Source organism: Vidua chalybeata, chromosome 9, assembly GCF_026979565.1.
Source record: "Vidua chalybeata isolate OUT-0048 chromosome 9, bVidCha1 merged haplotype, whole genome shotgun sequence".
Lineage (NCBI taxonomy): Eukaryota > Metazoa > Chordata > Aves > Passeriformes > Viduidae > Vidua > Vidua chalybeata.
This window is the reverse complement of record NC_071538.1, coordinates 10,524,837-10,547,557: the sequence shown is the minus strand read 5'-3', so window position 1 is coordinate 10,547,557 and position 22,721 is coordinate 10,524,837. Positions and strand designations below refer to the sequence as shown.

Below are 22,721 nucleotides of genomic sequence, written 5' to 3'. Positions count from 1 at the left end.
TGATACAGACTAGACACAGTGGCAGGCAGACAGCCACAGGGACAAAAGTGCGTTTGAAGTAGATGACTCCTAAACTCAGCATGCCAGGATGACAGATGGGACACTCTGGCCATGCAGGCATCCTTGGTTGTTGCAGTTTTGCTCCCTGCTGCTTAACATGGCAAAGGAAAGGTTTCCCGGGTCTCCAGCTGAGACTTCCTTAAAGCCTGTCCAGCCTCAGGTGCACAAAACAACCTCTGCTCCCAGGCAGCCAGATGGGAGCTGCAATCCAGGCACTCCCTAATTAACTTTGGGTTTTTTTTCCTCTGTAGGTTGTTTCTGGAAGAAAGGGAACTGAGAGCATGTTTGTTTACAAGAGATTAATTCAGCCTAGCAGTTCTCTGTGTCTGTACTAAGAATTTTGAAGTGTCTTTGGGTTTTCTATCACCCTAGAAGGAGTAAAAGCTAAGAATCCTAGGGGATTTCTAGGTGCATCTAAAGAAGTGATCATGTAAGTTACTGCAAGTCATACACAGATGGGTAGCACAAGAAACAAAGCTGATGGGGCAAACTAATCTGAGGCCTTGGTTACTGAGCAGTGCTGCAGTGTGTCATTAACTTCAAACACGGCTACAGGAAACACTGACCTGCAAGCAGCTTCTCTAAGCCCTGGGGATGTGCTTGTGTGCGTAAAGTCACACAACATACAAAAAGCAACTGCTGGGTGGATCCCTCTGCACAGAAGAAAATGCCAACCATCTGTACCATCTTATCAAGATTATGAAGAAGAAGGATGTAAAGAATCTGCAGTAGGAGATAGCAACAAAAATATTCAGGTATAAAACTAAGAGGCAGGAAACATAAAAATACTTAAGTGACAGATCAAAAGTAGGTTCACCCTGCAATCCAGAGATGTGAAAACAGCTTTTACACAAGTTAACCAGCTGTCCCTAGAAATCAAGCTGTGAAAGCACATAAATCATATTCTGCTAGACCAAGCTAGACACCAGGCAGGCCAGCAAGTGCCAAGCTCTATCCTGCTACAGAGGACAAAAGCATGGTCTAGAAAAGAGCAAATGGAAGAGAGAGTGGGAAGCTGTACCAGCTCACCGTGTCTGAACATACAGAGAGTAGAAAGGATTAAAAAGAAAGGAGGCAGCTGAAGAACAAAGGAAAAAGGGTCATGAAATAAGCTCTTCCTTCCAAAATACCAAGTCTGGAAGGCATGCAGTGCTAAGGAGAGGAGATGTGTCAGAGAATATGTGAAGGAGGATAATTCTGAATCAAGGTGGTCTTAAATGTAAAGAATGATGCACATTGCCCGTACCTGTCACTGAAGAGAGATGTCTGTGGATGAAGAACTTTCTAAAAATTACTTTGAGGCCACATTGCTTCAGGCATCAGAGCATTTTGCAAAGAAAGGGACACTTCATGTACATCCCACAGGCTATACCTTCACTGCAGAGAGAAGAGCAGGGCAGAGCTGCTGCAAAATCGTGCATGGAAACCCACAGAGGTGCACCCTGGTAATTTGCATCAGAGATTGCTTTTTAATTATGATTTGTTGTATCTTATCACAGATGAACATGCAAAGTCCTCCCCCTGCTGGTAAGTAAAAAAGCCATTGCAATGATTTTTTAGTTATGTCAATCTAAAACTCTAAATGAAATGATCATCAGATAGGAACTATTTTTTTATTTGCTCAACGGATAAAGCTGGGAATATTTTGGGCAACACAGATCCTTTTTTAAGGCTTATACAGATTTACTTTGAAGTTGATATGACTTGAGAGTAGCTGCTGAGTTCAATTCCATTGTTAATTTACTAGACAATTTGCAAGAGAAGCAGAGGATAAAGCCTGTAGTGTTAACTATTAGCAGCTGAGCAGGGTAATTGCAATGTGCAATAATCCCATTAATTCCACTGAGTCCTTGTCTTTTAGTACCCAGTTGAGTTTTGGTGCCTAAAATTTCCTCGACAGACTGGTCTGGAAAGTGGAATTCCTAATACCGCTGAACAGTAAAAAATTATTCAGTAGACAAGTTTGGTTTATTGTACAAACAATTTTCCCACCTAATGTCCTCAGATGGCTCCTCAGTTAGTATCTGTAGAAAATTATCTCCTTGTTTGTTATGGGAAGTTATGGCAAGTGTCTATTGGACAGGATTTTGTGCTTGAGATGACTGATTTGGTGGCTGAGGGGAGAGCAGTAGGTGGTGTTTGGCTTTACTATGGCTTTCAACACTGTCTCCCAAAGCATCCCCACAGACAAACTGAGGAAGTACAACCTAAATAAAAGGGCAGTGAAAAGGATGTAAAACTGGCAGAACAGCTGGCCTGAAGGGGGCTCACCATTACTGGAGTACCCTTGGTTGGTACTTTTTAACACCTAACTCTAAGCAAACTGACAGATGATACAAAGCTGGGGAGAGGGCTGATATCCATGTAACAGTGGTTGTGCTGCCACTGAGGACCTCAACAGGCTGGAGAAATGGGCAGAAAGGGCTCTCAGGAGGTTCAAGAAAGGGAAATCCGAAGTCCCTCAACTGGGGAGGAAGAACCTGTGCATCAGTAGAGTCTGGAAATCCATTTTGCTGCACAGGAGAATATGGGAATCCAGGTGGAGAACAAGCTGATCATGGGCCAGCAATGCACTCATGTGACAAAGAAGCCCACACATGCTGGGGTGCATTAGAAAAAGTGTCCCCAGCAGGTCAAGAGAGGTGATTTTACTCCTCTCTATTCTTCTCTTCAGTTCCAGTAAATAAACACATTGCCTTCAACAGTGTGGGTAGTGTAAGAATGGCTGAATTGTAATTGTATGGAAAAATAAATGATGTATTCTAATTATAAAAAGGAGAAACCTTCAGCTGTGACAGTCAACACTAATAATCACTGCAACACAAACAAAAACATATCCCCCTATGCTTAAAAATGTAAAGCTACACCCTTAACCACAAAACACTCTGCATGCTTATGTTTAAAAAGGTTTAATTTTTTTCACCCTGGTACAAAAATACAGTACAATGTGATGGCAAGGCATTCGCCAAAAACATTCAAAGAATAAAAGGGGAAACCCCGTAAAGCTTCAACATAACCCACCCTCAGTTGATGGAACAATGAAAAGGTGAGTGCATAAGGAAAAAGTTATATTTCTGCCCAAAGGCAAATAAAGATGAATCACACAGTTTTACACAAAAATACATTTGCAGAGCTGATAATTCACATGCTACTTGGACATTCATGAAATGTAATCTACTTGGTGTAGTTGCAGAATTCATGGTTTTAAATATCTAGAAAACAACTGGCCCAGGAACGTGCCCCAGTGGTGGGAATGCCAGTAAAAACGATGGCATCACATAATACCAGTGAGAAAAGAGAGATTCAACCCTGATTGGTGTCAAAATGATGGCTACTTCTAGTTTTTCCCATCACATTGTCCTCAAATCGTGTGTTCCCTACCCACCTCCCTTTTAACACCAAATATTAGTGGTTGCTCAAACACACGCACAGATGTGTTTGCACATTACCCAGTTGCAAAGAACCACCACAGTTCAAACTGCCAGGCAGAGAAAAAACTGTAACTATTGTGTATGTGTGAATTCCAAACAGGGCTTTTAACCTAACATTGCTGACAGGGGAATTATGTCCCTTCAGTGCATCTACATTCTTGGTCTGTTTAATCATTTCCTCTTAGTTTTGAAGCGATGAAAAGGTATCATTCAGTGTATTCATTATAGTTCATCTCCCAGGTGCTTTTGTTTGAAAGCATCGCCTGTCAGCTTCTCCTGGGCCTCCTTCATCCCTTGGACAACTGAAAGATTACACAGAGAGGTACCAACCATTAATCTCAGGGTGAAAACATCAAGGTAATGAAAGTGTTTCAAAACAACAGTTACAGAATGTAGATCTACAGATTAATCTGTAAGGAAAAAAACAGTCCTGCACCCTTATCCCAACTATGTGTGGCTGGATCATGCAAATTCCATGACTTCCCATGCCAGAACTGGAGACAAAATTAGGTCCTAGAGACTTTTAGTAGGTATTAAGGGGAATCATGATTCTGAACATGGTTCCTGAGGCATTAGAGAATCACTCACACTGCATTTAACCTATCCCAGTTATACTTTAAAGTAATATCATTTCTCTACACTGCCAAAGCTTCATCTCACTAAAAATGAACTTCAAACAACTCAGCACATACCTTGATCAGCGTTGGTATAGAAATACTTGTAGCTGGGGTTTCCTCTCTCATTTATGATTTCTGGATGGACTTTTCCACTGGGGTCTATGAAATAAGAAATTCAAAAGGAAATTTAGATGGAAACAGTAAGAACCCAGTGCTGTGAATGGACACAACAGCTATGGATGCCTTACCCATGAAAAGGATTCTGGGGATGTAACCTCCATCAGGACTAAAGGCTTCATCCTTTGGCTCTTCATCATCCTTCCACAGCAAGGCAGGAGAGAGGAAATATATTAGCAAGACATCTAACAAAACATGGTGACTTTTACAGAAATAAGTTACTGCCTTCAGATTCCTTCTACCCTGAGCAATTTACATCTTGAAGAGATGCTAAGTAACTGCAAGGGAAGAAAGTTATTTTTACCTACATAAGTATCATTTGTGAAAACAATATTTTTCCTGGTCTGTCAATTTGCATTACCCACCCCACTCTGCTACAGGAATATTTGATATGTACTTGGAGAATGAACATAAATTCCTTTCTTGTGGAAACTGAATCACACAAGGTACAAGCCCTTAAAGAGACAATGGCAGAGAGCCAGGTTTATAAACACAATTAAAAAAAACAGACTGAGAAAAAGTCTTTTTAAAACAATGAGCTCTATCAATCAATCCTGAATGCCTATTTAGAAGTGCAGGATTTAGAATGTACACAAAACAGGATGTAACCAGTTGAGTCAGATTCCAAATGCTTCATTGCTAGGCAGAACCTGGATACAGAGCAGAAAGCAGCCTACCTCAAGGTTGACCATTACAAAATTATGGGCAAGTTCAGAAATCTCCTTGGATTCAGCAAACTTCGGCTTTAAAGCTAAAGAAAAAAATTAAAATAAGAGGTATGCAAAAGCAGTGGAAAATATTTCAGATTTTCAGGTCAATATCAAAATCTCCACCCCTCCCTCTGGAGAGGTGGCACTTTTCAATAAGCAGTGAGTAAATGGAATATATGTATCCAACCCTTCCAGCCAGGCTCGGAAGAGGTGGTGACTGAAGCAACTCTTGCCTGGCAGCCATGGGCTGAAGCCTGCCCAACAAATATAGGTGGTTATATTTGATCCAGTACAACAGAAACAGAAATCCTGCTGTAAACCACCACTCCCACTCAACTACCTCATCCTTTAAGGCTTAGCCATACACCCAGCTTATTTGTTTGCTGTGACACTGCCATATTATGCCACTCTCAATGAAATACAAATACCATTAGTTACATTTGGATGCAAAATTCACATTTCTCATGGCTACATGATTTCTATACAAAGGTTCATCAGAAATTTCAGCAAGCTCTCGTATTCAATGCACTTACCTTTGCAAGCTCCACACCAGGACTTGTGGATGATAACCATAAGAGGCAAACCACTAGCAAAAAGAATAAAGAAAATTGTCAAAGAAATTCTATTACATGTACAGTTTAACAGTCAAGGCTTCCTCAAAGGCAAAATGTAATGGGAAATAAGTCAGATGTAAAGAGATTATGGGGTGCTCTAAGATTGTCTTGCAAAAGGTTTTCCTAATCTTAAAACATATGATAAACTAATTTATTAGAGCTGCCAGCCAATAACTGCTTGTGTAGACGAGGATATTTCTGTTCTTAGTTTAGATTTCCCAGATACACAACTGGTCATGCTTTTTTTTTCCTGGATTACTGGAAATGGTTAATGACAGCAGCTGCTTGAGAGATCTCAGGATGGATTTTCATGGCTGCTTAAGGCAATCCAGCGGATGACAACCTCTCCTCATTACAGCCCACGTCTCAGTCACCTCCTGTGACTAAGGCCCTCCACTGAGCAACCAGCAAACCCAATAACGCAGCAAACCCTTTGGCTGCCTGCATGGCTTCCTCCACATTTGTATGCTGAAACTAATTGTGATGGATGTGTCCAGTACCAGGGCTAAAGAGAGGGACCTCCTCTGTGAGGAACCGCAGCCTAAATAAAGTGCAACGCAAAAGGACCCAAATTATTTTTGCTTCCACTCTTTCCAAATAATTCATTTTACATTCACTAGTTATGCTACCCAGAGGTTAAGTTTCCATGTAATAATGATATGGCTTCCAGAACAGTAAGAACAGCCCTAAAATTAGGTGGAGGACAGGAAGGAATCTGAAGAGAACATCCTAGATGGGTACTTCTTTCAGGATATGCCAACCAAAGCAAACTGTAAACTTTCTACAACTGCAATCTTTGCACCATATTAGGGGATAAAAATAAAGTCAAATTTTCATATACATGAATTATTAACACCTTTGCACACAACAACATTAATTACTAGTAGAACTGATGTATGAGTTTTTCTTTAGGTGTAAATAGACATTAAAGGAAATCTCTACTTAGTAGCGTTAAATAATGAACTTTAAAATGAGGAAAGGGTGGAAATGAAGCCATTAACATTTAGAATTGTTCAAACACAAATTTGCCATCTATAATTAACTGATATGTCATCAGCTTTATATCTGCTTGCAGTAAGGAGCAAGAATACACATTTCCCTAGTAAAGCTTGCATTGCCTCAGTGCCTTCTCACTGACTTCTTTTCATTGTTTCTATAGAGAGGCCAAAATTATTTTGCTTATTTCTTGAGGAGAGGCTAATTTAGGACTGGATTTAAGATTGTTCTTATCATCAAGGATCAGTGATTCATGTTAAAAGAGTTCAATGATCTGGTGGTTGGTACTGCCACACACTTTTTAAAAAGAAATTTTAAAAGCAGATTTTAAATGAAAGTGCTCACTTCCTTGAGATACCAACTCTTAGTCAGTGAGAACTCACAGAGGTTTGAGATAATTGATGTGTTTTCTCAGCTTTGCTCTCTTTACTTTGACTGGTAAGATAAACTTATTTCTATAAAAACATTTTTGTAGTTCTGCAGTGCATAAAGCCCCTTAGCAGCTGGTGTGCCAGACAGACACTGTAACTGAAGTAACCCTTCCTGCCCCACTTCACCATTTCATCCAGTGAGCACTACAAGTAAAATTAAAACCAAAAGCCACCATTTATTAGAATGAAGCATCCACCAGAAAGTGAGAAGTTTATATAAGCTGTACCCAAAACTATTGGAAACTTAGCTACCCATCACAGCCAGTACAGACTTGTGAGTTTCACACAGAACAGAAATAAATAAATTTATAAATACATTTATTTCTGTCATTTTAGCTCATTTTTTTTCCTATGACAGCACTCATTCTTAAGCAATTTATGTGTTTTTAAGGGTGTAAAATGATGGTTTTAAGGATGTATAATGACCTTGAAGAAAAAAGACAAGGCCAAGTTATTTCAGTAAAATAGTCCTGCAGGTAAATTAAGACTTTACTCCATTTAAGGCACACATTTTATTATTAGACCTGAAACAGAGAAGTTTGAGTCTGTTAAGCCAGCACCCTTTTGCAGTGCAGAGTTGAAAATCTCTCTTGGGTCAGTCAGATTTTTTGAAACAGTCACATCCTAAAAATATAGATTGTTCCAGTTCTGGACCTGAAGTCTCATCTGCAGTTTGACATTATCTGGTGGCAGCTCTGGAAAAACAATCTTCTTATTCCAGGCATACACATGCCAATGTGGAGAGAAAAGTCTCCCCTACAGTCATCACCTTTTACACTTTCACGTCACACTATTTGATTACTGGGGTTTGCATCTCCACAGGAGACTTCCCTTGCTTGGGGATGCACCAGTAGCTCTCCTTTTTGCAAGACGCCAGTAGGGAGAAGGCAGGGGTGAGGAACTGCTTCTCTGGAGATCCCCCCAGCAATGCAGCTGGCAGGGACCCATCTTCTCAGAGCTGCTGCTGCCAAGTGATCCGATCCCCGAGGTGGGACCCAGGCTCTGCAGGCACATTCTTCCCACTGCGAGTACTTCGGGGCCGGACCACCGCCACTGCTGGGTGGCACTGGTGACACTTCACTGGATGCTGCGGCTCAGGTATTGCAGGAACATACTGGCCAGCTGGGGCAGGTTTTCATCGCTGGGCTGCATCTTGGTATAGCTGATGAACTGTCTCCGCAGCCGGCTCAGCTCGGCCACGCTCACGGGCCGGCTCAGCACCAGCCCCTCGGCCACGCCGGGGACGCGGATGGTCTCCCCGGGCTGTGCCCCGCTCCTCTGCGCGGCCAGCACGGCGGCCAGCACGTCCTGGGTGACGCGGTCCAGCTGGTGCAGGAAGCCGCAGGACTGCAGCGGCTGCGTGCGGGTGGCGCGGTGCGGCGGCGGCGGGGCGCTCTCGAACAGCGCGGCGCGGATGGCGCCCAGCGGCAGCGGCTCCTCCCCGCGCACCGTGAACAGCGGCCGGTCCCAGCGGCAGCTCGGGTCGGGCTCCTCGAAGGGCGGCTCGTCGGGGCCGCCCGCGCCGCCGGCGCAGTGCAGGACGCAGCGCGCCGTGCCCGCCTGCCGCGCCGCGCAGTACAGCTCGTAGCGGATGCTCCGCAGCTCGTTGCCCGCGTCCACGATCACCACGTCCCGCCGGCTCAGCCGCCGCTCCACCTCGGCCCGCAGCGCCGACCGGCCGCCCTCCGCCTCGGCCACGACGTGCGCCGGCCGCTCCGGGCCGCCCAGCGCCTCCCGCAGCTCGGCCGCCCGCCGGCTCTTGCCGCTGCCGGGCCGCCCGCACAGCACCACCAGCGGCATCGCTCCGCCAGCGACACCCGACCCGGACGTGGAGCGACTGCTTCCGCCGGTCACACACACCCAGAGCTCGCCCGGCCCCGCGGAGCGCCCGGGCTGGGCCCCGCACGGCCGCCGCCGCGCAGCCCCCGGCGCGCTCCTCCTCCCCGCGGGCGCAGAGAATCGCCGCGCCCCAGCGCGGCTCTGGCACCGCGACACCGCCCCGCGAGGCGTCCCGCTTAAAAACGCCACGGCAGCAGTTGTTAGAACGAAGGGACCGCGCATCCCGCCCTCAGGAGACTTAATACCGAGAAGTCCCCAGCATCCCATGACATTGTGGAGTTTACAGAAGTGAAATCGAAGGTTTGGGACTTCCTAGACCACCGGCTCTGGTGCATCTCACTTGATGCATCCCAGATAATTTTGTGTAATTTTTCATCTCATTATTTATGGTCAGACTTAGAAAAAAAATGTACTTTTTACGGTTATATTTTCTTTGCAACTAGTAGTTTCTCCCAATCCTTCAATTCAATAACACTCAAATGCTGCCACGCTGAAATCAGCGAGAGATCCGTGCCTCAGCAATGAAAGGAGAGAGTGTCGCTCACACCCCATCCCATCCCTTGCTGCAGGGTCTTTTGGAGCAGGAACACTAATCCTGCCTAAACCTGAGAGTTCAGACCTTGCCATCCCTCCCACCCTCTTCTGTCTCATTTTAAAGCTTCCTCTGCTGCTGCTACAATTATAACTGTAAAAACTGAAATAATTTACTTTTTTTTTTTTTTTTCAAAAATGCTAAAGTATCAAGTTATAAAAATTTGTAAGGCTTCTGAAGTGCACCATCTGGGTTAATTCAATGTCTGCACTAGAGTGCAGAACTTGCCAGATGGATCAGTTTGAGGGCAGAGCTAAATTAAACAGCAAACCTGGAAGGCATGAGCAATTTCTGCTCATGTCAGCATTGTCAGATCTAGGTTATAATGTTAAAATGCAAGTAGAATTTATAAGCATGCCATTCTTCTTGGATTTTAACAAGAAGCAGAAGAAACTCTGAGAAAGAAAAAAAAAAGTCAAGATGTCATTTTTCATAGAGACATTGCTCTTTTTAGAATTTAAGCTTAGCCCAAACCAGGTTCTGTCATTTCACTATAGTTTGAAACTTCCAGATTTTTGCTGCAGATGGAAAATACCTCATGCTGAGACCTCATGTATACAGGCACGAGGAATTTTAGGGAAGCTCTTAGCACTGCTGAGTTTAAGGCATTGAGCACCACTTACACTTTTATTTGTGTGTTTGAGAACCATATCTTTCTTTACTGTGATAAATAAATATTTTCTTGTTTCAAGGACATGCCAGGGCTTCAATAATTTAATTAGACTTCAGTGATTAAACCTAGGTGGTGCCTCAGCAAAGTTAACAAAATTCTGTATTTTCTCTCCAATAACCTGTAGGGATCTAAAGAGTCTCCTAAACCATTCTCATTTTTGGTAAAAGATACTGTTTTCTGTGGTTAAATTTAGGGCTGAAATAGAACCATTGTGAATGCTTCTGAAGACAAATTTCTGTATTTAAAACCAAACATACCTGGCTGCTGCCTCTTTCTTCCCATCTTCTAGTGTTCTCCAATGAATATGATCTCCAAAACCTGCCAGAGAGAAGAGTTTATAAATGCTGCATATTTAGCATGTCAGCTAATAGAGGAAAATAGCCCAACCCTCGAGTATTTTCAACTCATTTTATATTCTTTTTTTAAAGACAACTATAGCCCCACTTCTGGAAAGACTTCTGCAAATACTTACAGCCCACACAGTCATATGAGGAATCCCATTGAAATTAATTAGCAAAAACATACCATGCTCATGAATATTTCTATATATCTATGTAAATGACACTAAAATCCCCCAAACAGATATTAAAATGCAAGTGCCTTCTGATTATTCTCCGTTTTTTTTTCAGTCTGTGAACATTTATTATCTGATGAATGAGAAATTAAACATGTCAGGATTTGGCTTCCTAAATCCCACTGAAGATGAACTAAACTGAAACTTAAAAATTTCGAGGCGAACATATGATCATTAATTGCTCTAAAGCTATTATGCTAAGTATTCCTGCTGATGATAATATCATGGAAGAGCAAGAAAGAACACCATTATACAGATTTCTGAGTGTTATAGTGACTGAACGATGCAGGAAACATTTTATCTGACATCAGATAACAGGTCTTGTCATGTCAATTGACTTAAGAGTGAGCCAGTGCATGTTTAACAGCTGCAAAGCAGTGACTGCCAGGGTTGGGTTTTTTTAGTAGCCAACAGAGCACATGGCCAAAAGCCACCTGGAAAGCTTAGATGAAGGAGATCCAGGAGCTGTACAAAGAGGAACTCTCTTGGAACACCTCCTCAGAGGTCTTGGTTCCAGTAATTAACAATTACTGTGCTGGATGGCCAAACACGAGCCTTGGTTTGCCCCTTCCCATCCCTAAGGGTTCGGATTAGTCAGGAACCCACCATGCCCCAGATGCCTAGGGGAGGAGATTTTGGGAGCTACACAGAGATCAGGAGCCACAGACTGCCCGGTGCAGACATAGCGGAAAGTGGACATTTTCTCCAGTAGACAACTAGGGCAAAGAAGCTGGAGAAAGCCCAAAACAGCGTCAGGAAATCTTTGGGACACCTCTGTTCAGCATCCAGGTGGTGTGGACGCTAGCACAGTGTTTGTGTTACCTGATCTCTGCTGATATGAGCAACTGTGAACATAAATGATGCAACACATCAAACAGATGAGCTCACGGCAGGGTGGGGAGGCCTCGTCCCTGTCCCCTCACACCCACACAGCAAGTGCTGAGGCAGCCCCCGACACAGGAGCACTTTTGTACGAGCTCAACATCCAGAGCAAAAACCCAGCTGGAATAGCACAAGTCACGTTTACCCAGAATATTGACAAGTCAGCTATTTCAGTCGAAGGCCAAAACGTTAAAATAGGAAAAACCTTCTATTGTTCTAGCTGGGAAACACTTTTCAAAAGCTTTTCTGTATTTAAAACAAAACCCACTTTGTGGTGAACTACAGGGTGTTTTTAAAAGCATTGCCCAACACATTACAGAGTGTATCTTTTGAATGAAAGTCATCTGGGGAATTAAAGGGTGACTGGCTGGCTGGGATCCACACCACAGCTTTGCTATCATTGATCAAATTGGTTACAACCAGCCTTGAGGAGGAGATTTACCTCTACGGCAAAGCCACCACCTGGGTGAAGCCCAGGGCCCAGATGAACCGGGCTATTAGACACCGTAATTAGGCAAGGAGCCTGGGCAAGCCAGGAGCGAGGTGAGGAGCGGTCACCAAGGGCAAGGGAAGCCGAGGGCGGAGGGAAGGGCCATTCATCGCCTGCCGGGAGCCCGGCAGGCACGGGGGGCACCGCGGGGCTGCTCCCCCAGGGCTCCGCAGAGCCCTCCGAAGGGCTTCAGCAAGAACCCAACCACAAGGGCGGAGACCCCGCAAAGCCCCCCCGCACCTCCAGAGCCCCAAGCTGCGCCCTCTGCCCCCGCCCGCTGGCCCCCAGTGGGAACAGAAGTTGGGGAAAGCCCGAAGAAAGCGTTTGTCTGACCCTTTCCGAGCCCTCCCGCGGCGGAGGCGGCGCAGGCCGCCAGCACCAGGCACAGGCAGAGGATGGAGGCTGCCGCGGGCTGAGCCTTCATGGTGTCTGCGCGGAAAGCGGCGGCACCCGGGTACGGCCTCGAACCTCCGGACAGGACGGGACCCGCTTACCTAGACTTTTTTTTTTTTTTTTTTAACTCCTTTTTTTTTTTTTTTTTTTTTTTTTTTTTCCCCGTTTTAAAAGCCCAGGAAGTGATGTGTGGCGGATGTGGGCGGTGCGCCGCTCTGACGGCTCGTCCCGGCGGTGCCGGGGGAGGCAGCCGGCGGGAAGGGTGTGGGGGGCTTGGGATGAGCTCTGCTCCTTACAGGGAGCGGGGAGCCCCGGGGTAGGAGTCATCGCAGCCCAGAGTCCTGGTTACTCCCCCTGAGCAAACCCCAGCGTTATCCCGACGGGAGCAGGCAGCGGTGGGAGGGGAGTGGTTGCGGGTTTATTCTTCCCAAATAAACTCTTTTGCCGCGCTGCTCTCCGGAGTTGCCCAGCTGCCGGGAAGGCAAAACCGACCGCAAGCGCAGCGTGTGAGGGAGGGTTCATTACGGGGGACAGAGCGAATGGTGACGCGTTAGGAAGCGCCGCGTCCCAGTTTGGGTCACAGGGCACCGCTCCCTGCCCCGAGGCACGGGCGACTGCTGATCCCTGGAGACTACAACTCCCAGCAGGCCTTGTTGCCACCCCGTCTCTATGTAAATGAGGTGGGCGGGCCCGCCCATCTGCGGGCGGGCTGGCGCCGTCACGTGGCGCGGCGCTTCCTTTCTCTGTGCGCCTCTCTTTCCTTCCTCGGCCGCCATCTTGTTCTCGCCGCGTGTTGGCAGCGGGGGCTTCGCCGCGCTCAGGTGAGGGGGCCCGCTCTTCCCGCGTCCCGGTGTCTCCGTGTCCCGGTATCGCCGCGTCCCGGTATCGCCGCGTCCCCACCGGCCTGAGGCGGGGCGTCGCGGCAGCTCGGTCCTATCCCCTTGGGCAGTACTGGGCCGTTCCTCGAGGAGAGGCCGAGCGAGCGACCCCCTTGTGCGGGGGCTGCCCTGGCTCGCGGGGCCGCGGCTCTCCCGTGAGACCGCGGTTACACGGGCTCCTGAGGGATGAGCCGTGTTCCCCTCCCGCTCCCCGTGCTCTGAGGCTGCCCAGCGAACCACCCTGAGCCCCTTCTCCCGCCGCCCCGCGGGGTCCCTCCGTGCGCCGCTCCCTGCCCCGCTCCCGCTCTTCCCCCGGTCCTTCCCGGCACAAAGCACATGCGGAGATTTCCGGGGATCACTGGTGACTCGCTGGGGCAGAGCAGCGAAGCGCATTCCTTTTGCTGGAAGGCTTGAGGCGTTTTTTCACCCATTATGGGTTTTCAGGGCTTTCAGCCTTTAAGGGTCCCACCTGACTCGTGGTAGAAGCACTGGACAAACTTCCCAGTCACTGTATTGGATGAAGAGCTACCAGAAGTTCATGTAGTAAATATGTCCATACACGAACTTCACAGAGTTTGGATCTCGCTTATTAGCCATAAGTATCATCGATTCATTATATGAATACTGTCTCAGGTATTTTAGTGATGACTGTGTCCCTGGACCCTCGTAAAGATAAGGTGTTTTCCCAGGTTTGGGTCTGGCTGGAGCCAGTAATTCAGTTAAATACTTCGAGCAATAAATTGGCATCTTGGAAATGAGTACCGCAGCCTGATGCAGAATGAAATGTCCTGTGGAGTTGCCTCATCATGGCATAGACACTTCAGGTAGATGTGGGTCCTTCCTACTGCAGGACCACTCTGGATTGCTTAGGTGGTGTGGCTTTAAAGCTCTGATTTTGTGTGTTTGTTTGACACGCTGTTTTGGGTGATGTTCTAGAAGTTTGAAAAACCTGCTGCAGTTGTAAGAGTACTCTTAAAATGGACTGTGACTTTGTTACTGTTTTGATGTTAAATTGAACTTGTTTTTGCTCTTTAGACGTAGCACTATGAACCAAGAAAAACTGGCCAAGCTTCAAGCGCAGGTCCGAATAGGAGGAAAGGTAAGAAAGCCACCAGAGATGCATTTGAAAGTATAGGCTGAAGCTCATAGAAAGAGAAGGAAAAAATTATTTTCAGGCTTGACTAATACAGGTTTTTTGTGATCTGGCCCATAGTGCAGCTACCTGAAATGCAAGTTTCTTTCAGTTCACAAGGGCTGGATGAGCAGTTTGCAGTGTGCAAGCATTGTTTTAATTCAATGACTTGTTGTGACCTGTGAAAGCTCCAGCTAATCTCACCTGTTGGATGTTCCAGTTCTGCCTTTATGGTCTTCCTGTTGGGGATTTTCTTCTTTGTGCCTGCTTCAGGCACTGGCTGTGCACTGAGCTGTTTCTTTTCTCTGAGCTAGTGGGTGGTTAATATGACCAATAAAAAGGCATGTCGTTTGTTCAGTGTGGGTGCTCATCCCCTGTTGTAGGGATGATTGTACAAAAGTTTGCAAAGCAGGAATTCCAAAATTGCTGTCTGTGGAACACTCTGAAAGCGTTAATGACTTGGTCATTAAATCACTGTATTTGTGCTTTGTTTGGGAAAAAATATCTTGGGGAAACTTCATTATGTATTGCTTAATATTAAGTAGTATTTTTGTAGCCTTGGTTAGTGGAAGGGAAAATGTATTGCTGTTTGGTATTTGGTCTTTATGCTTAAGAAAAAACTTTAAATTGGGAATGATGGCCAAAGCTGTAGGTAAAGGGAAATAAGTTGAGAAGTGTTTTTGTCTACAGAAGTGTCTCATAATTTGAAAGATGTTGCTCAGACTGTGCCCTGACTTTTGCAATTAGTGTTGTGAGATTTTGAGTGGAGCTGACTGTTGTCTCTTGATTCTTCCCAGGGAACAGCTCGCAGAAAGAAGAAGGTGGTACACAGAACAGCTACAGCTGATGACAAAAAACTTCAGAGTTCCCTCAAAAAACTGGCTGTAAATAACATTGCTGGCATTGAAGAGGTATAGTGAAAGAACAAGTGTTTCCTGTTTGAAGTTAAATTCACTCTTGTTTTGGTGGTGGTGTGGTGGGGTTTGCTTTTGGTTTTGACAAGTTTTATCTTCCAAGCAAAAGCATAGAGATCTGGTTATTGAGAGGTAACGTTGTTTGATGTATTGTTGCCTCATTGGCATTAATATGTATGTGCCTGGAGAAGGAAAGGTGCAGGTTCTGCTGGCCAGGCAGTGTGTGGTGGAGGTAGTAAGCTCTGTGCTCTGTGTGTGTCTTGCATTTATTGCAGAACAAAGCTTCTCTTCATTCTTGACTTTTATGAACTTATTTACCTGCTCTAAAGAAAAGAGCAGGAAATGTACATGGACTGTGCAGGCACATCTAGAGCAAGTGTGGTGCAGAGTATGAAGGAAAGTTTAGAAACACCTTGAGTAAGAACTTAAGTCTGTATTATCAAAATTAGGACCTTTTACTGCACAAAAATTGCTGGAATTGTTTGTAGTAGTTACAGGAAATGTTTTTTAAAGCACTGCAGAGTCTCTACAGAAGCAGCTTCTGTGTTAATGTAAGTGGGAATGTGAAGGTTTCAGGTGTTCCTTGAATACCTCTCATTTACATGTATTAATAAAACATGTTTTCCACAACAGTGTAGGGAGTGACCCTCATACATGGGAAGAGGAGGAGGTTTCTTCATCGTGAGCTCAGTGTGGCTGGAGTACTTGTATTACTTGGTTAAAGAAGCAGAATATTTACTCTGTGATTAATTAATTGAAGCAGGATTGCAAGGTGCATGCAGAAGTCACTAAGTGCATTCCTCCTTTCCAAAGGCAAATGCAGATTCTATGTGGTTTGCCTGTAAGTTTTCAGACCTCTGTTACAGAAACAGTTTGGTGTGTCTGTTTTCTTGAGCTTAATACAAATATGCAGAGCTATATGAACTAAAGGAAGACATGGTTCTTCTTAGTGTATGTTCAGGTTTTTTTTTGAGCACAGGATCTTTATTCAGACACAGTTATTAAGGAATTTAAATATGTCAGTGTAGGAAGATGATGCAAAATGTTTCTACCTTGATGGCAAGAGACATAATTGTGGAATGTTTTATTCAAGTGAACGCAAGTTGACCTTGGTAAGCTTCGTGCAGATAGAAGAGTAATGTTGAGTCAAGCATGAGTAACACATTTGTGTCATTTTGAAAGAGGCTCTTAAGTAACAGGATAACTGTGCTTGAAGCCTTTACCATTTCCCCATGGGCAAAGGACAGGACATTGCTTAGTTTTGCAGGAAAGCAACACACCTGGATTTCCTGTTCAAAACATATTTGGAACTCTGCTGCTGTGTGAAGATTGAGATGTTTTTGTATTTTAGACCTCATCCTTAGTTCTGAATCCCTCTTTTCTTCCTGTAACTTGGAAACATTGCTTAACGTTTTTTTCATGTAAGTTTAATACCCCTCTTCTGTTGGATGGGTAGAACTCTCTTCCTATGGTCAGACAATTATTTTTTGCATAATAGTTTATCCATGCCCAGAAGAAAAAGCTTTTCAGCTTTCTAAAGCAGGCCACTACACTGGCTGTAAGATAGAATTCTTGGTGATTCAGAAGGCCAGGGAAGAAGAGAGCAGGATCACTGTGTGGTGTCCTTAGTCTTAAGAGCCCTCATGGAATTATTGGGAAGGTATTGGAAGTCTGTTCTAGTCCAGTTGGTACATAGTCCCTGCGTGTGCATCCCTGCCTTGAGCCAGTGTGAGTCCTGTGCCTTTGCCACCTGGGAGGAAGCAGGAATGTTTTCCTGGTAGGTGACACAGGTACCTGTGAAAGACAATGGCTTAACCTTATGTGGCAAGGTGCTGCTGTTGGAGCTTTGAATTTAGATGGTGTTAATTCCAGGTGCTTTTATCATATTATCCTTTAGGAGGAGTGCTAATTACATAATTTTTGATATTTCAAATCTAGATTTTTGTTATTATGCTTGTGTAACAAGATGCTGCAGCACTTAGGTAAATGTTATTAATATATTTAAACAGGTGAACATGATAAAAGATGATGGAACAGTTATTCACTTCAACAATCCCAAGGTTCAAGCTTCCCTCTCTGCCAACACTTTTGCAATTACTGGTCATGCAGAAGCTAAACCGATCACAGAAATGCTTCCAGGCATCTTAAGCCAGCTTGGTGCTGACAGCTTAACAAGTCTCAGGAAGTTAGCTGAACAATTCCCAAGACAAGGTAGGTCTTTTTGGAATATTTCATTGCTGACTTAAAGAACATATGAACTACAGAAAGTTTTAACCCATATTTAACAACAGCATGTGACTTAAAGTCAGAAGTGTGTGTGTGGGCTTTTATTTGCCACTGTTGTGGAAGTAGAGGGTGGGGGAAAACCTTTTCTTTTAATCTTTGTTGATTCAAGATTACATAGGCAGGCCCTGATTTAAAAGAAATAGGTAAGTCTGGCATGTATGATAGCAGGTGTACAACTATATATGGCAGACTGCTATGGGGAAAGCAAGTTCGTGTTTTTACTTGGAAAAACTCAACCAGTTTTTTGTCAGGGAACCTATTCTGTTTTCTTTCTTCATAAAAAACATTTCTATTGCAGTTACAGAAGAAAAAAAATGTTCTTCTGCTCTACAACTTGCTTTGGAATCCAACCAAGACTTAAAAAAAAAACCTAGTTAAAAATCAAAGTTTTAATAGAAAACTAAAAAACACCAAATCACAGTTATGCATACGATTCTTTATTTTCTATTAATTTTAAAACTTTGGGAGCATGGGTGGAGGGGTGTATGTGGTATAACTATTACTGTAATTTTACAGTTAAAAAATGAAGATTAGGTACAGTTCCAGTTTAGACTGTTATGGCCATTAAAATTACTATAGTTGGATGTGTTGCAGTTGTGTTTGGAATGGAATATACATCACCTGTTCTAATGTTTTCAACAGTTACTCCTTTTAAATCAGTTTTAATTTCTCCAACATTCATGTTCAGAGTTTAAGTGAAAGGGTTTGTTTTTCTTCTTTAGCAATGTGTAAAATACCTTCTAAAATTTAGATGGATCATCGTAAGCATATTTGAATCCTATGATATGTTGGTCATTGGTTGGTGCCATATTATTGTTGCATTAAAACACAGGACTTCACTTAGAAGATTGAGTCATGCTGGGGGTTTTCTGCATCATTTGATCTCTTTCAAACTCTTTATGAATACCCCATAGCATCTGAAAATGGCTCTGCTAATGCTTTGCAGTCGTGCTGTTAACTCTCAGTACCTGGTCATTTGTGTGTTTGTCACTATTGGGGACTGGGGAAGTGCTTGCTTTTCTCATATATATATTTTGTCTCATGTATATATTTTCTCACATATATTTATTTTGTTGTGTGACTGTCCCTGATTCCGTATTATGAGAACTCAGTACCAGATTTCTTTTTATAGTGTTGGACAGTAAAGCACCAAAATCTGAAGATATTGATGAAGAAGATGATGATGTCCCAGGTAGGCACATACACACTTTTATATCCACTTAATAGATAAATATTTTGATTGATTCACTTAAATATGTAGCTTTTGATGTGATCATACTTCTTGCTTGCTAAGGGAGGCTTCTTATATAAGACAGTGTTAAAATACAACTTGGGATTCCAGCCTTTGAAAAAGGGATTACCTTGTGCAGCTACCTTAAATATTGAGTGAAACTAGGTTAAAATAGTTTCAGTGAGGTTGAACAGGTATCTAAATATCCAAACAGAGGTTTAGGACTGCAAAATGACATAATTGGCATAGTTATCAGGTTGGTTTCATATCAGGGTCTGGAGTGGGAATTTTTATTTCTGTAGCAGAAGAAAAAAGGCTTATGTCAGTGTCTGAAAGTAAATATGATAAGTGTTTTATTTGTCAGCAAATAACTATTTTATCAATAACCACATTGCACTGTATCCTTTGGTATGGTGTGTTAGCTAAAACAACATATGTGTGGACCAGAGATTCAATTCCTCCTGCCTTGGCACTGATTTATTTCTTTGTGACCTTGCATAAAATTCAATTCTCTAAAACGCCAGGCATTCTTTAAAGAATGCTGATGCTCAAAGCTCAACTACAGCTAGTAGCGCATCTTTGGAAATCAGATCTTAATCACTTAATGTTAGAATTTTCACTGTTGGAATGTTTCTGCATTTCTAGTTCTTTGTATACATTTAAACAACCAATATTTTCTAAAGCCCTTTGAAATCTGCCCACAAAGAAATGGTTTCCCCAAGTGTAATTAAGTACTGTTTAATCTGTCCTGTAACTATATGCATTTTCATTAAATTTACAAAGGTAATCTTACTGGCCATTACTGTATTAAATATCTTCGTCTTTTTCAGATCTCGTAGAAAATTTTGATGAAGCATCAAAGAATGAAGCTAACTAAAACATTAATAGTTCTGGAAGCTGGCATGGACTAGATTTAAGAAATCAGCTATGTGGTTCCAAAGTTTTAAAGAAACAGAGAACATCATCTGTTAATAGTTCAGTAATATAAATATTTTGTATTTTTATGATGCTGTTTGTTCAGCATTTTCTGTCAGTTGATTTTGCATTTTGCACTTACTCCCAGGATCTACTCTTTTGGTCAAAAAGAAATGTCAGTGCAGTTTGAGGGGTGTGTGTATGTGTGTGGGTGTATGTATAGTGGAGAACAAATTGGAGAACACGTATTTAACCATTTACCCTTTTCTTTTGGAAGTAGAAATAAAATGAATCTTCAGCATCATTACTTTGATTATCACCAAATAGTGCACAGAGGGAGTTAAGATTAACATCTTGTCCACATTTTGTGACCTGAATGGATTACACCATTAAAACTTGGGGTTAATTTGCTGTAATTATTGGACTTGCAGGTGCGTTTCTCAATGTACACGTATTTGTTATCAACCTTGTGTTGATCCCAGGGTTTAGGGGTGATGAGCTGTTTTAGAGGCTTGTTTGGTACAGTAACTTTTTCAAAACTTGGTCTCATCAAAGTTTTTTCAAATTTTTTTTTTTTTTTTTGTCTCTAAAGTTTTGATACAAGCTGATATTTGACTCCTTCCATGTAGACTTAGCAGTATGTTCTCTTGTTGATTACTAAAGTATTTCCCAGTCAAAAGAAAAACACCTTGGTTCTCTACTGTCGGGTCACTTCTTAAGCTTGGAGGTCTGGTTGGTAACAGTCCAGTGCACCAGTTTTGCACAGTAACAGGTTTTTGCTTGAATAACTTCAGGCTGTTCTCTTGGCATGACTGCATTTACTAGCAGCTGATGATCCACTCTCATTCTTAGGGCACTAGGAACTAAATGCACTGTGTGAACAATGTTTAGGGTGGGAGGAAAGAGTTGTTGACACTTTGCCTTGCTTCCTGCTGGGCAGTCGGTGCAATGACTAGCTCTAAAGGGATCTTTTCTTTTTTTTTTTTTTTTTTTTTCTGCCTGTAACTTACCTTGGCCTATAACCTACCTCTAGGTTTGGTGTCATCTATGTAGTAGCTTCTTACAAAACACAAATGCTCCTCAGGCATAAGGAGGACATTGGGAGGTACTGTTGGTACAGTGCAGTATTTATAACCTTTCTTTAAAATGCTTAATGTGAAGCTGTTTTCTCAGAGGCTCTTTCAAGGTTCTTGATGTAATGTGCATTACAGTATAGTTAGACATCATTGTAACCTCTGTCAAGGGCAGCTGTGGCTTACAAAAGCCACTTTTTTTTTTTTTTCTACATCTGTCACTTAACTATGGCTTAATTGGAATATATCAGCTTTTGGTGTAGGCTCATATGCTAGAGAACTGTAATAGTACAAGCAAACAGTCCATGAGTTCTGGAGACTTCATGAACCCACGGAAGTTGAGCTGTAGTGGTTCATCAGCTGAACTCCTCGGTTCATTTTCTAGGCTTCGTTCAGTTTTTCCTGTTATATTTTATATACTACGTGGATCTTACTACAAAATAAAATAACAGTACAAAAGAGGAAGTGCTCCCTCCTGTGTGTTGTCTGCTCCTCCCACCAGCACTGGCTGAGGAAAGCAGGTGGATGCAGCAGCTGTTTGAGACGGCACTGCATTCTTGGTGACAGTGACCAAGGAAGACATTGGGCTAGGGAGGGTCCTGTTAGAGCTCTAGGATTTCACACTCCCTATACTCACTCCTATTTTCTCTGTGGTGTTGAAAGAAACTTTCATTTGTTTTATGCCTGATCAGCTGCAGATGATTTGTTCTGTTTATAAGGAGGAGATGTCTCCACAAATGTGTGCTCGGGCACATGGAATTGTCTTCTGCTGCCTCTGTGAGCCCAGGGAGCAAAGGAAGGACGTGAGACCACAGGTATTTGCAGTGTTCCTCTGTTTGCTTAAGAGGCACAAGTGAAGAACCTTTCCAAGTAGCAGCTGTACAGAGTTGATATATGGGACATCCCCTTTCTAAATACTAATCAGATACTGAAAATTCCTGCTTGTTCGTTCTGATGCAGGAGGTATATCAAAAGTAATTCTGTGAGAGACTAAAAGTAAGCCTTGGAAACAATATGATTCCCTCAGTTTATATAGCTGAACTTTCTGATTCCTACAAAACACTGATTTAGTTTTTGCTCTTGAATTTACATGTTAAACCCTCAATTTTTTCCTACGTTGACAACCAGTAAACCAACTAACTATGCTAGCTTATGTAGTTATATTATCTTCAGTTTTTTTCACTGTATCTGGAAACAGTCAACCACTTATGATTTGCTGCTGGAAATACTAGAGCTTATCAATCATTAAACTGATTTTAATTAAAATTAGCCTATCGAGGCTGTTGTGGGAAAAGCTCTTTTTCTTTTGGATTCATTCATGGTATAACACAAACAGTGTTTGTACATGCTGATGGAAATGCAAGGTTACTAAAAATAGTTCTGGGGAGCATTGGTAAATAAAAACTCCCCTCATAAAAGTGAACACCATGTTCTTCTTTGCTTGGCTTGAAGCATGATACCACCATACTTCTGAAGTCCTTGTGCTTACTTGCTCACTACTTAACTCTGCTGATGTATTAAAGATACTGGTAATGCCACTGACATGTTAAATAACTTAGCAGTAATTGGAAAGTAGGGAGATGGAGCAGAAGGGAAATAAAAATGTCTCCTGGATTGTATGTGAGGGAGTCAGAGCTCGATCAGTGAAAATAAAAGAATCGGCAAATGTGTGAGACAGCAAACACTGACCTTCCTGCCCTGGCTGCTGGTGCATTTGTGTAGTTCCCTAGTTTATGGCAGGGAAACCTGGGTCTGGCTGGCTTCTCTGAGGCAGGAGAGAAGTCTGAAAACCTGCAATTGTTTCACAGTTTTC

The 22,721-nt window shown here is 43.3% G+C and overlaps 3 protein-coding genes across 4 annotated transcripts; 1 reads left to right on the top strand and 2 right to left on the bottom strand.

The window, feature by feature from the left end:
* Positions 1–2,953: 2,953 nt before the first annotated feature.
* On the bottom strand, positions 2,954–12,597 carry TXNDC12 (thioredoxin domain containing 12). Its single transcript, XM_053950383.1, has 7 exons — positions 12,420–12,597; positions 10,398–10,458; positions 5,529–5,581; positions 4,963–5,036; positions 4,357–4,426; positions 4,184–4,267; positions 2,954–3,793 (listed from the first exon to the last, which is right to left on the bottom strand). The coding sequence occupies exons 1-7, from the start codon at positions 12,508–12,510 to the stop codon at positions 3,714–3,716; spliced, it is 513 nt and encodes a 170-aa protein (XP_053806358.1). The 5' UTR covers positions 12,511–12,597; the 3' UTR covers positions 2,954–3,713.
* Positions 7,193–9,173, bottom strand: KTI12 (KTI12 chromatin associated homolog). Its single transcript, XM_053950382.1, has one exon. It carries the CDS (start codon positions 9,140–9,142, stop codon positions 8,114–8,116), a length of 1,029 nt encoding a protein of 342 aa, XP_053806357.1. The 5' UTR covers positions 9,143–9,173; the 3' UTR covers positions 7,193–8,113.
* Positions 12,598–13,186: 589 nt separating the features above from the next.
* Positions 13,187–22,202, top strand: BTF3L4 (basic transcription factor 3 like 4). 2 transcript variants are annotated; one of them, XM_053950318.1, is made up of 6 exons: positions 13,187–13,300; positions 14,393–14,456; positions 15,287–15,400; positions 17,413–17,614; positions 18,822–18,881; positions 19,751–22,202. In XM_053950318.1, exons 2-6 carry the CDS (start codon positions 14,403–14,405, stop codon positions 19,795–19,797), a joined length of 477 nt encoding a protein of 158 aa, XP_053806293.1. In that variant the 5' UTR covers positions 13,187–13,300; positions 14,393–14,402; the 3' UTR covers positions 19,798–22,202. The 2 variants fall into 2 exon arrangements, with proteins under 2 accessions (XP_053806293.1, XP_053806294.1); XM_053950319.1 differs by lacking the exon at positions 13,187–13,300 and adding an exon at positions 13,881–14,181 and having other exon boundaries at positions 19,751–21,369.
* Positions 22,203–22,721: the final 519 nt, after the last annotated feature.